This window comes from Trichechus manatus, unplaced genomic scaffold, assembly GCF_000243295.1.
Source record: "Trichechus manatus latirostris isolate Lorelei unplaced genomic scaffold, TriManLat1.0 scaffold00009, whole genome shotgun sequence".
NCBI classification, from domain to species: Eukaryota; Metazoa; Chordata; class Mammalia; order Sirenia; family Trichechidae; genus Trichechus; species Trichechus manatus.
The window spans coordinates 9,643,390-9,662,410 of NW_004443945.1; the positions used below are offsets into that span (position 1 = coordinate 9,643,390).

Below are 19,021 nucleotides of genomic sequence, written 5' to 3' on the forward strand. Positions count from 1 at the left end.
ATACGCAATAAAAGGCTACCTAAAGTTATTTTGGCTTTCGTCACCAATATACCTCAACACTAATGTCTGATGTATTTACCTTCAAAATATACATGTTCCAGTTTCACACATGTGTATTGACTAATAGGTAACTTTCAGTAAATGCTTATTACGTATCATGCACTGCTCTAAGTGCTTTACATGTATTAACTCATTTAATCCTTACCACAGCCCTACAAATTAGACAATTATTACCAACATTCTACAGTTGAGATCACTGAAGCACAGAGATATAATTTGCCTGATACATAGTCAGGATAGACCAGATCCAGGACTGAAACCCAGGCTGTGTCGCTCTAGAGAGTTTGTGCTCTGAACCACTATGCATACTCCTACTCTGACTAAACATCACAATGAAAAATCACAATTATAACACAAAAAATGGATACAGCAGTCTAATCCAAAAGATCTGAGGAACAAAAATCAGTCTGTAAATTACTCAAAGGTTAAACATTTTAGATTTATAAAGGACCTTATAGATTTTCGTCCAAGACAATGCAGCTATTTAGCCCTTTTTATTTTTATATAAAAAACCTAGCATTAGTTCTTGACACATGACAGGTATTTAATAAATGACTGAACAAATAACTGAATAAATGTCTACATTAAAACTATTTTGAGTAGCTATCTGGAGCCCTGGTGGCACAGTAGTTAAGCATTTGGCTGCTAACCAAAAGATCGGCAGTTCGGAAACCTTATGGGCAATTCTACTTTGTTCTATAGGGTTGCTATGAGTTGGAATCACTTGACGGCAATGGGTTTGGTTTGTTTGTTTGTTTTTTTTAATCTGGTATCTAAGGAACCCTAGTGGCACAGTTGTTACACGCCCGGCTGCTAACCAAAAGGTCAGCAGTTTGAACTCACCAGCTGATCCACAGGAGAAAAGACCTGGTTATCTGCTCCCGTAAACATTACAGCCTTGGAAACCCTATGTGGCAGTTCTACTCTGTCCTATAGGACTGCTGTTGAGTCGAAAGTGACTCAGTGGCAATGGATTTGAGTTTGTTTTTTTTAATCTGGTATCTATTTAGCATTCTAGAAAAGACAAGTGGTCTCTATCTTATATACCCAACTTCATCAAAAAGGCAGTTTTCTACTAAACATGTTTCTTTAACTGGTATGGTGCTAAAAATTCACATTAAGGCTAAGAATAAAAGCTCTTAGAGATTTTAAATAGATTGAGCACAACCATGACTCTGGTTTTTATTATAAAGTAGGATAAAATGGGTAGGTAAGAGTTTTTACTGACTACCAAGCTATTTTTCTCAAAAATCAGTTAGTGCCACAGATAAGGAGATCCCTTGTTCAATTTAACAAAGTGGAATTCTTAAACTAATTGAATATAAAATCAAATAAATTTAGAGCTGGCAGTAGCTCAAGAGATGGTCTGGTCTGTCCTTTCTCAGCCAAGGTTGCCCAAGAGTATTAAGCCATATGGAAAGTGACTTGGGTGACTGTTTTCTCACTTCTCTCAAGGATGATACATAGCCAATACCATTCTAGATGCATGGAAGAGAACTAATTTGTTATATACAATGGATGTCTCAGGCTTTAATTCTTCCATGGAACCTAGCACAACCTGACTCCATGAGACTAAGATTAGAAAAGTAAAAATAATTTGTATTTGTTTAAAATAGAATAAAAACTATTACTACTATTTGCAGTCAGTACTAAACCTCTTCTTTACTCACAAAAGCATACATAACCATAGGTTACAGTATTTGTTCCTACACTACTTTACCAATATTATGATTTTTCCTTAACGAATTTTAATAATTCCATTTGATATAGAATTTTATAATAAGGCTGAACCTACAAAAAGGAACCATAATCATAATCACAATTAATTTATATTACTAGACGTTTCTTGCTAATATAATATCTAGGTTTAACTATAAATCCAGTAAAAAAAATTAAGTATCTTTGATAATTTGAATATATCTTTGCTTATAATATACATTGGTAATGCTAACATAAATTATAACTAACTTTTTATATCTACAACAAGTAAAGTATCTAGATATGGTCAATGAGTTTGACATATGCCACTGGAATAATTACAAACAAATGAGAGTTTATAAATCAGAACCAAACTTATAGGTAACCTGAGGATATAAAAAATTTCATGACAGAATTCTAGATCATCTTTTTTCTCTGTAACACTAAGGAGACTCTTATGAACACTCTTATGTAAATTCATTTAGAGTCACAAATTCTCAATCTAAGCTAGCAATACTGCCTATGATCTATTTTACTTAAAACAGATTACAACTATTCATAGGCATAAAAGAATATACCTAGCAGCAAAAATATATCTAGCAATTCCTGAACTGCTAAACTTTTGCCACGGTGTCCACAAAACTGATGCTAAACTGTCATCCCACAATAATTTTATCACTTCTCACAAGATAATCTCTACCTTCTACAATGACTTCCCCATACAATTAAAAGGAATCAAATGAATCACACAGTTTCAAAAACTCTGGAGATACAGCTCTTTCCACTCACCCTAAATCTTAACATTCCTAAGTGTTCAATTAGAAAAATAAACCACCATTTTGTTACTAAGTTTCAAAACCAAAGAGAGTTATGTGATAATAGATAAAAGGGTAGGTCAACCACAATTACCATTTCCTCTAAAAGAAATTATTTTTCAGGTTGTCATGGACTGGATTGTGTCCCCCAAAAAATGTATGTAGCAACTTGGCTAGGTCATGATTCCCAGTATTGTATGATTGCATAATCTGATGTGATTTCCTTATGTGTTGTAAACTCTATACTATGATGAGATTATATGTGATCTCCTTATGTGTTGCAAATTCTATCACTGTGATGAGGTTATACTGATGAGGTTGACAAGATTAGATAGTGTCTTAATGCAATCTCTTTTGAGATATAAAAGAAAGAAGCGAGCAGAGACACATGGGAACCTCATACCACCAAGAAAGCAGTGCCAGGAGCACAGCACATCCTTTGGACCTGAGGTTCCTGCGTGGAGATGCTCCCAGACCAAGGGAAGACTGATGCATCTCAAGGACATTTCTCCAGAGCGAACAGAGAGACAAAGCCTTCTCCTAGAGCTGATGCCCTGAATTTGGACTTGTAGCCTACTGGACTGTGAGAGAATAAACTTCTCTTTTGAAGCCATCCACTCGTGCTATTTCTGTTAGAGCTGCACTAGATGACTAAGACACAGGTGTTTCTCTGTCTTCATATTTCTTGATTTCTTGGGATTTTTCAGCTTATTTCTCTTAAGTACACATTCAACTCTATCTCAAAAAACTCTTTGGAGACACAAAACAAAGCAAAACTAAATGTAGCCATTATAAACTGAAGCCAAAATAAAGTAATGGTAAGTTAAAAATAAAACATAACCTAAATATAAAAATGAAATATAGAAATATTAGAAAACACATACAAAAATCATGAAACAAAACAAAACAGAGGTGATGTATTTATTTAGTACTTAAGAGATGACATGAAAGCCATGAAATAACTGATGGATCTGACTACCTAAAAATGTAAAGTTTCTGTACGTTAAAAAAAAAATCAATATTAAAAAGGCATCTAACATACGAGGATGTATTTTTTTGACAGGCCGAGTGGTTGATACCCTTAATATAATAAAACCTGTGAAAGCTGGAACCTGTGTAAGACAGAAACCTGTCAGAGAAGGAAAACGCAAATATTTTCCACTAACAGAGAGGACAGAAAAGTGGTAAGACTGCACCCTGTCAAAGGTGGAAAATGTGCAAAACTGCGAAAAACAAGACAGTCCCGTTGAGTTCCGGCTCTTACAGGTTTCACTGTATATATAAAGAGCTCTTTAAAAATGGAAAAAAAAAAGATATAACCAATTTTTACCTATCAAATTTACAAAGATTAAATTAAGTTTTGTCAAGGACATAAGTAGACATTCTCATAATTGCTGGTGCTGAGAGTAAAAATTAGTATTACCTTTCAAGGGAACGATCAGGAACTATTTACCAAAAACAAGGCAAATGTGACTATCATTTAATCAAGCAATTCTAAGAATTTATCCCAAGTAAACAATTAAAATAAAAATGATCACTACAGCATTATAGCAAAATTTTAAAAAACAATCTTATATCCCCTTAGAAAACTATTTAAGAATACAAAGGTGTATTGATAATATAGAATAATATACAGCCATTAAAATCACACTGCAGAATGTTTAGTGATGAGGAATTCCTGACAAAATATAACTAAGTGAAAAACATAAGCTTACAAAAGGTAATTATAGTGTGAGTTTCTGTCTGTTTAAAAAGGTTCAGAAAAGCAAAAATCAAATATAAACTGTAGTTAACATGCTGCAATTACATAGGTAGTTTTTGTCTTTGTCTCTATGCTTTACTGGGTTTCCAAATTTTGTGCATAAAGTATTTTTTTAATTAAAAAAAAAATTTACTTGATGATCTGAAATGTTTTTAAATGCTTTTATCACAAGATCTTCAAAAAGCACAAATAAATTTTAAATGACTACTATTTGACTTAGGGACAAAATAAAACTAATGTTAATTTCTTTACTACATTCTGAAAATTCAGTTTCATGTTATTTAAATATATTATATATTGTATACTTTATAAATGTTGGTTTTAACACTACAAAAAATGGGAACATTACCATCTAAACCAAATAGACTGCCACCATAACATACATAAGAGAATCACGAGTATGCTTACACAGGTGTACATACAAGCAAATATACACCTATATTGAATGTGTCAGGAAATAATTTCCTAACTGAAAACAGAGAATTTGATACCCAGAGTACAGTTGAGAACTAAGAATAGTTTGCAGAATACAGTATACATTCATTAAATGACAGCTATTATTTTCAGTTTTCCTCCCATTTTTATTAGGATTATGCAGATAACTACCTTAATACTACATCTCCCATTATATATACAGGTCTAGGCAAGAGAATATAGTGTCTTCATTCTATTTTATTTCCTGTGTCAGCCATCTGTAGTATGAGAATGAAGCTAGCTATTCACGCACAATAAGAATCTGGTTACAACTCCCTGAGAATCTGAGTCTATTCTCTTGAAAAGAAGGAAGGAAACAATGTGATATACTTCAAATTCAGCAGAAGAACTAAGGGAAGAAAAAAAATCATGCCTCTAGATGGAGGTTAGCGTTAATGCTGTGATATTAGAAAACTTGCACTAAGACTCTGAACTAATCCTCTCACACTGGGACTTCTTCCTGTCACTACAGCAATAAAAAGAGCTAACAAAAACATTAAACATCCAATAAGCAAGTTCCTACGGCATTCAACATTCTTGATTGTTCTTGGTTTTTACCCAGGCAACAGAATGCTTCTACTTTGGAAGAGTTGATTCTCTTAGTACTAAGGCTAATAAATGCATACAATTGACAGAATTTTTAAACAGCAGGGAGTATAATACTCTTTGTATATAAGAACAATCTGAATTTTAAAAATTCCCAATTTTGATTCACCAAAAATAACCTTGGCTTACCAAATGTGGACCTTTCTAATTCCAAAGAATGCATCTATATTTGAAACAAAAACTTATTCCCCAAGCAAAAATAATGTATCAAAACACAAATGACTTAAAGCTAGTCACATCTTATGACCAGCGAATTGTTGATTTATGTTGTTTTTTATTTGTTTTGTTTTTCATTTAAAATGACATGTGGTTCACACCTTCTCACCAGTCCTTCAGGAATCACTATGCCTTCTGAACTTATATAGTGAGGAAAATCACACTCTTAACACAATTTTATGTGTGGTTAACAACTTACTCGTGTTCATTGATATAAAGTTCTGCAAGTTCATGCCAGGCTTCTTGGTCTCTAACAAATCTAATGGGAGAAAAGAGGAAAGAAAAAAAAAAAGAGTAAGTATGTAGATATTCTATAAATGAACAGCATGCAGATAAAAAGGAAAATCGAATGCAAATTCCATTTTAATTAAAAAAGATTTATCAGAATAACAAAACACAATCCTCTTGTAAAACACTCACTGTTCCAGATACTCATTCAGCTCCCGAATGGCCTCCACATTTTTCCCCTGGGCTTTTCGAATGGCAATCTTACGCTTTCTTGCAGCCTATGAGTTGACATTAATAAAGGATTAAGCTCTCATGATTCCCTGGGTTTTTGTAAAGAAGGTAATTTGACTGTGCAAATTATTATCTCAATGCCAGTGAAATTCCATTGTAGAGCAACTGCTTAGTTGGAGTTTATAAACATACCCCATGACATCCCACTGGGGAATTCAAACATTCCTCTAACAATCACATATGCTTTACTTTTGATGCACACAATGTATGCATCGTTTCATCCAAATAAATAACCATCCAGATCCCGATAATTACAAGCTAGCAGGGAAGCCTAATCTTTATCCAGCCTTAAGTCCTTTACTCTGTGTCATTCATAAGATCTGTATCTTAGAGATAGGTGGACAGTGGAGATTAGAAAAAAAATCTGTGGTCACTTGAATGTCACTATACAAAAATGGCTTCTGACAACTTTTTCATAATTTTAAGAGGAAATTTCAACTATCAGTCTTTCAAAAGAATAACATAAACCCTAAAAGAAATATATTACAATAGACAAAACATTTAAAACTTGCATCTTAAAAGTTTTTAAATAATAAACATAAAAAATCAATGTCATTTATTTATTCATTCATCAAATATGTATTGAACAAATATACATTGAATATGCATTGCCAGATACTGTGCTAGATAATGGAAATATAAAGACAAAACTGAATAGATAATTCCTTGCAGGAACTCAGTCCCAGGAGAAAAAAATATGAAATAAAAATAATAATGTAGTGACAACACTGACAGAGATATCTAGGGTGCTATGGCAACATGGCAAACAGCCTAACATGGGATATGGAAGGGAAATAAAGAGGAACCCAGGCATGATAAATATACTGCCACAGAATGGGTAATTGGACATAAAGAAAGCAAAGAAGGACACTGCATGGCGGACACTCCATGCTAGGAGGAATACATGAACAAAAACAGAGGTGACATCCTCACTGTGTGTAATCAAGACCAGAAGTTTGAGGCTAGAGTAAACAGTCAGGGACTGGAGGGCACTGTGTGAATTATTAAATTTGCATCCTCTCCATTTGTTTAATTAAAATGCAGAAGGACAGACAATAAAATACACTATAACAAGGGCCAAGTCAACCTTTATTAATTATGAACAAGATTTGTTGTTGTTTTATATAGAATGCACTCCACCAGATGCAGACAGAAATAAAATGAACAGGGTCTCTTGACAGTAATGGAGCTACATGTTGGGGGCAGTGGAGGGAGGAATGGCACTGAAGAAGAAAAACTGAAACAGAAGAGAATAAAAAGACTCTCCAATATATAAGGCCAACAAGAACTATTTGTAATAATAGTGATAACAATATTTTGGTAAGAAAAAATGATACTTCTTTTAAGAATTTAAATCCTTGATTATTTGGCTCATGCCAAAGGCCTAGCAAAATGCTTGCTACGCAACAGAGACAAATATTTTTGGAATAATTTCACTCTGTAAAACAATAAAAGTAGTATGATAACTGGAAAGTCTAGAAAGACTCAAGAATCTAGAATGGAAGTAAAAGGAAAGCTCTTAGACTTAAAACGGAAGCACTGTTCCAAGTCCTTCTAAAATAGGTGAGGGATAAATTAACATATAATTAAGAAACAAATCTCTTTTGAACATATAATGTCTAATTTCATCAAGCCAGCATCATTCAAAACATAGTTTAATTTACTCCTTTCACTTTTCATGACACTACTTATTCCACAGGCAATACAGTACAAAAAAAAGAGTCCAGGTTTTGAAATCAAGAAGGCAAGAAACTGAATCCCAACTCTCATCACTTATCAGCTTTCTAACCAAGGGCAAAACTAAGCTCTCCAGAAATCACTAATACCACTTACCTCCAAGTATCAATGTAAAGTAACTAACAGAGTACCTGCTACATACTGGTATTATATAATTATATGTTTATATATACACAATTAGGAGCCCTGGTGGTGCAATGTTTAAGCGCTCGGCTGCTAACCAAAAGGTCGGTGGTTCGAACCCACCAGCAGCTCTGCAGGAGAAAAGACCTGGTGATCTGCTCCTGTAAAGATTTACAGCCTAGGAAACCCTACAAAAAGTTCTCCTCTGTCATATAGAGTCCCTATGAGTCGGAATCAACTTGATGACACACAACAATATATAATTATATAACTAATAATTAATAAATGTTATCTTCCTTTTTTCCTTTGGTTTATGCTCAACATTTATGTATTAACTCTTCCCACAATGCTTTAACTATGTGATCTTTAAGGACTGGCACAGGCTTGCTTAGTTTGATATTTATATCTTGCCCCCATATCTATATGATTTGTACTAGAGAGAATATATATATTTACAGTGAAAATATTGCATTTGAAATGCCACAAATCAGACAACAATTCAAAGTATAAACATGCGTAGCAACTAACACTTCTATAGCCACAGTAAGAGATATGATATGAACACTGTAATGGACACCTTTACGCACAATATGAGTTTGGTGGAGGGTATACTGAAAGGAAAAAATATCTGTCTAACTTTGTTTAAGTCAGCTTCTCAAAGTTATCTGACCATAAAACCATTCCTCTTCTGTTGAACACACAATAACATTTGTAGGGCAGCAGAATTCTGCAGAATATAGTTTACAAAGCACTGTTCTAAAGTGTTTGAAGAATAGATAATTAATCCTTAAAAATAGGCTTTTAAAAACAATAACTGAGGCACTATCCTTTTGTAAATGATGAAAAGTAAAAGTTTAAACAACTTAAATGCATCAAAACAGGAAGAATTAGAAAGAGGATCCAAAATTTCCAGTTTCCACCCCAGATGCTTCTATGAGACTTCATGAAAGAATCTGAAATAATGTAAATAAAATAATTTTGAATAAAAAATTAAATAGATTTGAATTATGTGTTTGAGGTGGGTGGAATATCATAATTTTATTAGAATAATTTAAAATAAACAGAGTTTCAATATTAACTTTCTAATAGCCGATCGAAGAAAATTTTGATTGTGGTAGAAAAATAATGCATTTTAACCATTTTTAAGTGTGCAATTCAGCAACATTATTTACATTCACTACGCTGTGAGCCATCATCACTATCTATTTCTAAAATATTTTTTATCACCTCAAATAAAAACTTAGTACCCCTCAAGTAATAACTTCCCATTTCCCCACCCCAACCCCCATCTCCTGGTAACCACCAATAAACTTGTATGACTACGTGTTTGCCTATTCTAGGCACTTCATGTAAGTGAGATCATATAATATGTGGCCTTTTGCGTCTGGGTTCTTTCACTGAGCATAATGTTTTTAAGGTTCCATTGTTGTGGCTTGTGTCAGGACTTCATTTCTCTTTATGGCTGAATAATATTCCACTGTACGTATATACCACATTTTGTTTATCCATTCATTTGGTGACAAAGACTTGGATTGTTTCCACCTTTTAGCTATGGTGAAAAATGCTGCAGTGAACACTGGTATACAAAAACAAAATTTGAAAACTTCCATTGTAATCGCCCTATTCACTCTCCCTAAGCAGGCCTTGTACTTCCATAATGCTAAGTCTTATACATGCCATTGTCTTGAGATATGATGTCTTACCCCAGCTTATCATGTCTCATTAAGCCATGTTCATCCTTCAAGGCCTAAAAGGCTCAAGAATCACACAGCAGATCATCAAAGAATCAGGATTTAAGAAGTCTATTTCAAAGTCCACAATCTGTTCATTACATCATGTTGCCTCCCTAAAAGCAAAGTCAAGGATGGTGTCCCATTCACTCCTTCTATTCCTAGCACCAAGCACACTGCAAGCACTCAATAAATGGTTTTGGAAACGATGAATGCATGTGAGTGGGAGGGAGAGGCCCTTAAAGCTTGAATGAACAACTTCATTCATATACTGGTTATTGAGGAACACAGTGCCACAAGACCAATAAAAGTACCATAGGTTCACTTTTAGATAACGCACAGAACAGTATAAAAACTTGAATTACAACCATGGATGAGGATGAAACTGGACTTTCCCACCTTTGAGGGATACACTAAAGTTACTTTGAAAAAATAAACTGTGATGTCTTCCACACAGCAATTCAACTGTTAATATAAGTGAAGTCTTCCACGACTAGACTTTATTAGTTCTAGGTCTTTTATGGTTTTATCTCCCTCAATGTCTAGCAAAGTGCTTTCTATGGATACAGAGACAGTGTTTTTACTCTTAATAACACCAACACTTTGGTGGCTCATGACAGGTACTCAATAAATGTTGGTAGGAGGAAAGAAGGGACTGACAGAAGATTTGATCAAGATAATGCTTGATGAAAAAAATATACATTTAGCAAAGCTGAATCCAGTCACCTTGTTCTCAAACGTTTACCCAACCACTACGGGATTTGGTTACTAACACCTCACTCACACATATTCTAAAAGGGGAAGCATTTGGATTTTTCTTTTAAAAAATCTTAGCGTCATGAATAAGGAAGACCTAAGAAGAACTGATGTCTTTCAATTATGGCATTGGCGAAGAATACTGAGTATATCATGGACTGCCAGAAGAACGAAAAAATCTGTCTTGGAAGAAGTACAACCAGAATGCCCCTTAGAAGCGAGGATGGCAAGAGTTCGTTTCATATACTTTGGACATGTTATCAGAAGGGACCAGTCCCTAGAGAAGGACATCATGTTTAGTAGAGGGACAGTGAAGAGAGGAAGACCCTCAAAGAGATGGACTGATACAGTTGCTGCAATGGACTCAAGCAAAGCAATGATAGTAACGATGGAGCAGGATTGGGCAATGTTACGTTCTGTCATACACAGGGTTGCTATGAGTCAGAACTGACAACAGCATCTAACAATGAGAAAAATATATGAAACCTGGAATCTTTTTTAGAAACTTCATTTCAATTTTTTTCCAATATAATGACTGAATGAAAAACTGAATAGCTTTGAAACTACAGTGAAGTCTTGTAATGGAAATGAGAAAATCTTTAGGAAAAGGAAAACGGTGCTTTTTAGAAAGGGACTGTTTTGTTAAGACAGATGGTAAGCTATTAGGATATTTAAGATTAGAAAATTATACCAAAATTTTCCAGTTTTAACTCTTCCTATTAGTAATATCTGGAAACCCTGGTGGTGCAGTGATTAAGAGTTCGGCTGCTAACCAATACGTGGGCAGTTTGAGTCTACCAGGTGCTCCCTGGAAACCCTATGGCGCAGTTCTACTCTGTCCTATAGGGTCACTATGAGTCGGAATCGACTCAACAGCAACAGGTTTGGTTTTCTGGTTATTAGCAATATCTAGATATACTGATCAAATTGGTTTCTTATTTTTGCTTTTAAATAGCAACTAGGATTGCAGATCTGTCAACACTTTCCCCTCAACTTTCCATACTCTGAGAATCTTCATAAAATAATAAAAACTTACAATTCAAGTATCTATCAAAAAAAAAAAAAGGCAAGTTTCTCAGGTAAACTTTCCTGGTATAGGATAGTATTAAAAACAAGAATCTATCACTTAAGCAATATACCAACTACTTTAATACATAAGCATTACTACAGAGCATCAAAAATTAAGATTAGGGATAAGATCAGGGATTTATGAAATAAGATCATAAAATAATGAAAATAATGAAATAAGATAAAAAAATAACATCAGGGATTTATGACCAATGTCTCAGATAAATGCTATCTGTATACTTCAATGCTAAGTTATTTCACATGCTAATCTATTTAAAACAAATCTAGCTACTGTTTAATTATTAAGCAGTTTTGTACCTTAAAATCCAGATTTTTAAAAAATGTCTATTTTTACTGAAATACTTGCAAAGCAAGAGAAGATCTTCACATACCCATATCATGTGTTAATGTAACAATTTATCCTTCTGTGGAAAGAAAAATCAAACTCAATCTGGTTTTTGTTTGAAAATTCTAAAAGTAACCCAGATGTAAATCCATCCACCTCTGGTCAGCTGATGTTTGACAAAGGGCCAAAGACCATTAAATGGGGAAAACACCGTCTCTTCAATAAGTGGTGCTGGCAAAACTGGATGTCCATCTATAAAAAACCAACAGGACCCACTCCTCACATCATACACAAAAACTAATTCAAACTGGATCAAAGGCCTAAATATAAAACCTAAAACTATAAAGATCATGTAGGGAAAAACAAGGACAATGCTAGGGGCCAGAAAATATGGCATAAATAGAGGACCAAACATAGCTAAAAACACACACAGCACGAGATGAACTAGATAAACGGGACCTTCTACAAAGTAAACAGTTAATGCTCCACAAAAGACTTCTCTCCAAAGAGTCAAAAGACAACCTACAGACTGGGAAAAAAATTTTGGCTACAACATACCCAACAAGGGTCTAATCTCTAAAATTTATAGAAAACTTCAACACTTCAACAATAAAAAGACAATTCAATTACAAAAAAAGCAAAGGATACGAACAGACACCTTACCAAAGAAGACATTCAGGCAGCTAACAAACATGAAGGAATGCATGCGATCATTAGCTATTTGAGAGGTGCAAATCAAAATTACAATGAGAGACTATTTCACCCGACTTTACTGGCACTAATCAAAAAATAACAAATGTTGGCAAGGTTATGGGGAGGGACTGGAACTCTTATACACTGTTGGTGGGAATGTAAAATGGTACAACCACTTTGGAAAACGGTATGACACTTCCTTGAAAAGCTAAAAATAAGAAATACTATATGATCTAGCAATCCCACTCCTAGGTATATACCCTAAAGAAATAAGAGCCATGACACAAACAGACATATGCACACCCATGTTCACTGCAGGCACTATTCACAATAGCAGAAAGATGGAAACAATCTAAGTGCTCATCAACAGATGAATGGATTAACAAACTGTGATACATACACACAATGGAATACTATGCAATGATAAAGAATAATTGACAAATCTGTGAAACATCGCACAACATGGATAAATTTGGTGAAATAAGTCAATCACAAAAGGACAAATACTGTATAAGACCACTACTATAAAGTAACAACAAAAGGCTTACACACAGGAAAAAAAGAAAAAAAAAATTCTTTGATGGTTAACAGGGATGGCAGGGAGAGGGAGGGAAAACTATCAATTAGACAGAAGACAGGAGTTAATACTGGTGAAGGGAAAGGCAATACATTATATGGGGGAAGTCAGTATAGCATGACCAAGGCAAGAGAGGACACTAAGAGGAACGTAAGAATAAAGGGCAACCCTGGTAATTACAGAAGCCCTGGTGGCATACTGGTTAAGAGCTATGGCTGTTAACCAAAAGGTCAGCAGTCCAAATCCACCAGGCGCCCCTTGGAAACTATATGAGGCAGTTCTACTCTGTCCTACAGGGTCGCTATGAGTCAGAATCGACTCGACAGCAATGGGTTTGGTTTTGGTTTTATGGTAAATACGACAGCTTAGACAATCCTGCAGCAATAGTATCAACAAACAATAATGTATGAATAGCCAAATAGGTAGATAGATATGCCAAGATATGTGAGAGGATGCAAGGGAACACACCCACTGGAAAATACAGGTTTCGTGGTATATATTCCTACACACATGACTGTAGGTGCAGCTCATACACAGCACACAAGGGGTGAAGTCAGGGAAACCCCTTAGACATAACCAAACATCTCATGGGATGAAGTTCCTAGGCTAGACGATGAAGGAGCATAGACTCGGGGAAAACCTACGTCAATAGGCACAACATAGTACGTAAAGTCAATGCTCTGCGTCCTACTTTTGTGATTAGCATCTGGTGTCTTAAAGGCTTGCAAATGGCCATCTAAGATACAACTACTGGTCTCTTCCCACCTGGAGCAAGGGACAGTGAAAGAGACCAAAGTCAAGGAGTTCAAAGGACTAATGAACCACATGAACCACAGACTACACGACCCCAAGAACAATCAATTGTAAGATGAGAATGCAGGAAAGGGCAGATAATCAGGATGAAAGAAAATGGGAAACCAGGACAGAAATGGGGAGAGTGCTAACACATTGTGCGGAATGAAACCAAGGTCATGAAACACTTTATGAGCAAACTACTGAATGGGAAACTAATTTGCTCTGTAAACTTTCACCTAAAGCACACACACACACACACACACACACACACACACACACACACAAAAAATGTTGGTTAAATGCAAAGAACCTAAGTGCTCATCAACAGATGAATGGATAAACAAAATGTGGTACATGCACACAATGGAATATCACTCAGTCATAAAGAAAAATGAGTTCCTGAACTGTTTTGTAACACGGATGAACCTGGAAAACATTCTGCTGAGTGAAATAAGTCAATCACAAAAGGACAAATATTGCATGATCTCGCTTTTATGAAATGAAAAAATAGGTAAATATACAGAAACCAGTGTTCATTGGTGGTTAGCGGAAGGGTGTGGTGGGAGGAAGAATCATTCTCAGGATAGCAATCACTTTTCGTTTACAGTAATGGGAAAGATGGCATCAAATGTGGGTGATGTTTGCAGAGCTTGACTAATGTAATTTATGCCACTAAATTGTACACAAGAAAAAGGATGGACTGGCAAATGAATAATTATGTAAGTGCTTGGCTGCTAACTGAAAGGCTGACAGTTCAAACCTACCAGTGGCTCTGCAGGAGAAAAGACCTGGAGATCTACACCTGTAAAGATTACAGCCTAGGAAATCCTATGGGGCAGTTCTACTCTGTCCTATAGAATTGTTGAGTCATAATCAACTCAATGGCACACCACAACAACAACATGTTATATGTAATTTTGTAACAACAACAACCAAAAATACATATATGATAAAATAAATAGGGGCTACAGATGCTTATAATTCTTAGACACAGCCAATCACCTCACAGGGTTAGTTTTCTTGGTTTGAAGACTTAGGGTCATGGTCTCATGGGATAACTCACTCAATTGGCATAATACAGTTCTTAAAAGTATACACTCCACCTCCTAGTTTGGTGAGTGGTATCTGGGGTCTTAAAGTTTACAAGCAGCCATCTAAGATACAACTATTGGCCTCTATTCACCTGGAGCGAAAGAGAAAGAAGGGAATCCAGTAATCAGAGAAGAAACCAGACTACAGGATTAATTGTCTCCATGAACTACTGCCCCCTCTATTTTTAGACCAGAAGAACTAGATGGTGCCCAGTTACCACTACCAAATATTCTGTTCAGGGACACAATATATGGATCCTGATAGAAAGGGAGAAAAATGTAGAACAGAATTTCAAATTCTTAAAGAATCCAGACTTACTAGACCTATTGAAACTGGAAGAACCCCCAAGACTATCCTGAGATAGCGTTTAAACCTTGAAGTGAAACTATCCCCCGAAGTCACCTTTTAACTAAATAGCAGGTTAGCTCAAAAAGTAAATAATGTCACGCTTGAGTACTGCACTCTTTTAAAAAATTATCTTTATGAGATCAAATGGATAAGTTACTCTACAGCATAGATGAGCAGTCTGGGGGACAGTGAGAGTAAGTTAATGGGAGTAAAACAACTAGAACAGAAATAATGAGAATGCTGACACAATGGGAAGACTAACCAATGTCACTGACCATTGTGTGTAGAAATTGTTGAATGGGAGCAGTTTTGCTGTATATTTTCACCAAAAATACAATAAAATATTTTTTTAAATGTTGGTTAAAAAAAATTCTAAAAATATTTATTTTCTTCTAGCAAGTATGTTTGCATGGAAATAATGACATAACATTGAAATATCTGGTACATTATATAAAGTTTCTATTTAACTTTTCATTTAGTAAAAGGTAAATTGAAGGGAAGCTATTATACCAGTATATTAAACTAAAATGTTCTCAACATTAAAAAAAAATTCATCAGGGTATTTGTAAAAACAAATAATACTAAACAGGCATCTTTAGAACAAATATTCTGTCTAATAAACTGATATAAATACTTATTCAAAATCAGGGCAAATTAAAGATGTTATCTTAAGAAAAGCATAAAACACATATACTCTTATACAGATATACGGCAGAAACAAAACAATATACCTTCATTAATTCTATATACTAATTATTAAAATGATTTTTTTTTCTTTTTCATTAATACAACTAAAAATAACTACCCAAACTAGACAAGTCAATATTTGATAATCTTCAAATATTACAAAAACACTGAACACTGCTGGATTTTTTTTTCAAGGACATAGTCTACACTTTGCAAATTTCAACTAGGCTCTAAGAAGATAACTTATAAAGTTAAACTATCATATTTTTACACAAATAATACCAGCCACACACACACCCTCCACTCCCTGTCAGTGAGGCACCCTCACGAGTGGAGCCATGCCAATCCTCTTTCACATGAACCTGTAAAAAACAAAATTAGCACAGCACGCTTACATAATACCTCGCAGCTGGCAAACAAACACAAAAGGCGTGCGTTATTTGCATAAAAATACAGTACTGGAGATTCCTAAATCTATTAAAGAAAGACAAAGAAAATGTGGTCCATCATGAAATATTTAAAATACAAAGATAAAACCTGGTTCCATATGTATTTTTCACTCTTTCCTCAATAAATTAATTTCACTTTTTAAATTAAATGTTAATGTTAGCTCATTTTCAGGATAATCAGCTAACTTACGGTGTTAGTTGGATCTTCTTGTAAAATTCGGTCATATAACTGTATAGCATCATCGTATCTATTTAAAAAGAAAAAATCGAGAATTATTACCTTTAAAATATAAACAGTAAATACAGAAAACGACTATCATATTTTACACAATTAACGTGCGCCTTCTATGTCTGCTTGCCAAGTGCACCCTCCCCCTGAGGTATTTTCTTAAGTGCTGCTAATATTTTTTACATGTTGCTGTAAAAAAAAAAAAAATTGGCATAGTACAGTCACGAAAATACCTCACAGGGGGAGGGTACGGTTGACAAATGTAGAAGGTGAGCGTTATTTGCATAAAAATACGGTAAACTGACAGGCTTGAAATCTCTTAGTATATAAACAGTGCATTTACAATTGCTATCCATGTCTCTTCCTATCTTCACTTAACAGTAAAAGTTTGCTTCAGTCCCATCTATAAATAGAAAAAAATCATGTATAAAATATCTACAGAAAAACAACTCTCCAAAAATATTGATATAATTTGGCCTGAATAGAGATAAAAATTAGCAACATAAAACACACCTTGGTGATTCTAGTTATACTAGAATTACAGCCTATAAAACATAAGACAAAAGTTTAATTTCAACAAAAAAATTCACAAATGATCTATGTATTAATTCCCTTTTAATGAATATGATAGCTTTTCTTAGCTGGACTGGTGCAATTCAATTCATTAAACACCTACTAAGTATGCACATACAATACTTATTACCTGCTGAGTTTCTCACAGGAGAAAGAGGACACAAATTTTATCAAATGAAAATAAATAAATAAATAAAATAGGACGGCATATAACTAGGAACCCAAAATTAGCATTATACGATAGTGAATCTCTTAGGGAGGGATCTATCAAAAATCACACAAAGAACTTTACCTATTTCCTCTAGTATATTATATCATCTTATTTGGTGTGGAGAGATTAGTTGAGCGATTCTGAAACTCTTTCCTAACCATATCCACAACCCCTAACCTCCTTCTGATTAATTTCTCCACTTCAAGATGTAGGTCTTAGAGTAAAAAACAATGTTTAAAAATTTTACAGTAGTGTTTCTAACATTGGGAAGAGCAGATACATTCTTAAGGATCCATGTGAAAGTTCCCTATGAGAATTTAATTTTATATTTTTCTTTTAATGATAATTAAACATACATACACTCTGTATAATCATGCTGACATCTTAAAAGTTAAAACTGAGTACTGCCACACAATTTTAGTGTCCATGTTTGTATTTGTGATTAGATCACACCGATCGGTAAGAATACTTTAACTGAGCAGACTACTGAATAAAATAAGAAGACTTAATTCATAAATGTGTCACATCATATAAAAGCTAAATGGCATCACTGTACACTTGGTGAACCAGACTTTACAGTAGTACAAATAAAGAAAATTAGTTTGGGCATTGAATACATGGTAATATAGTAGGTATGTTAGTCTCATTAGAACCTGCTACTGAATGGGAATACAGAACATAAAATCATGAAGTAATAATAAAACAAAAACAATAAAGTACATAAACAAGGGCAAATTAATGCTCTAGAGCAGTTCTCATAAGACACAGTATATGAGAATCACCTGAGAATCTTTTTTCCAACTATATATTCTCTAGGGAATATATCCAAGATGGCAAAGGAAGACAGAAGACTATCCATTTTACTAATATGATGATAATTTGAATTTTAGTAGTTTCAAGTTTTGTTGGTGTTTAGCAAATTTATATTGGTTTTATATCTGTGCAGCTATGCATACAAGTTATTCATAACTAGTTTTATATTTGTACATATTTACATTACACTATACTAAAAATATAATAATATATGTAAAAACTGAGGATCCACAAAAATTTACCTTTAGTCAGCAATGGTTCTCAAACCTATCTCTCCGTGGGTTTCACCTACAGGGATTTTTAAAAAGAAAAAGACCTGGATTGCACCCCTGACACTGATCACAATAAGTTTTAGGTGAAGACTGGACAATTACATAGTTTTAAAACTCCACAGATGATTCTAATACACACAATCATGTCTGAGAATCAATGGTCTATGTCCTATGTGACAAATATATAATACAACACTACCCTTTAAAAAAACACAAAAAAAGCAAAACCTTAGCTAAACTAATTGATGATGCAAATTTCAATTAAAGAATGAGACTTAAACAAATTAAACTTTATTAGATTTAAATATACATAGTAACATAATAGAGACTCTTGGAAAATCTGAGTTAATGCCTAAAAAAACTTGTTGCTAC

The 19,021-nt window shown here is 34.3% G+C and overlaps 1 protein-coding gene across 1 annotated transcript in view; it reads right to left on the minus strand.

Annotated features, from left to right (window-relative positions):
* Positions 1-19,021, minus strand: part of EMC2 (ER membrane protein complex subunit 2) — a 67,722-nt gene that overhangs the window by 15,785 nt on the left and 32,916 nt on the right. The window contains 3 exon segments of the mRNA XM_004370690.2: positions 5,831-5,890; positions 6,052-6,137; positions 16,742-16,799. Coding sequence (XP_004370747.2) covers positions 5,831-5,890; positions 6,052-6,137; positions 16,742-16,799 — 204 coding nt within the window.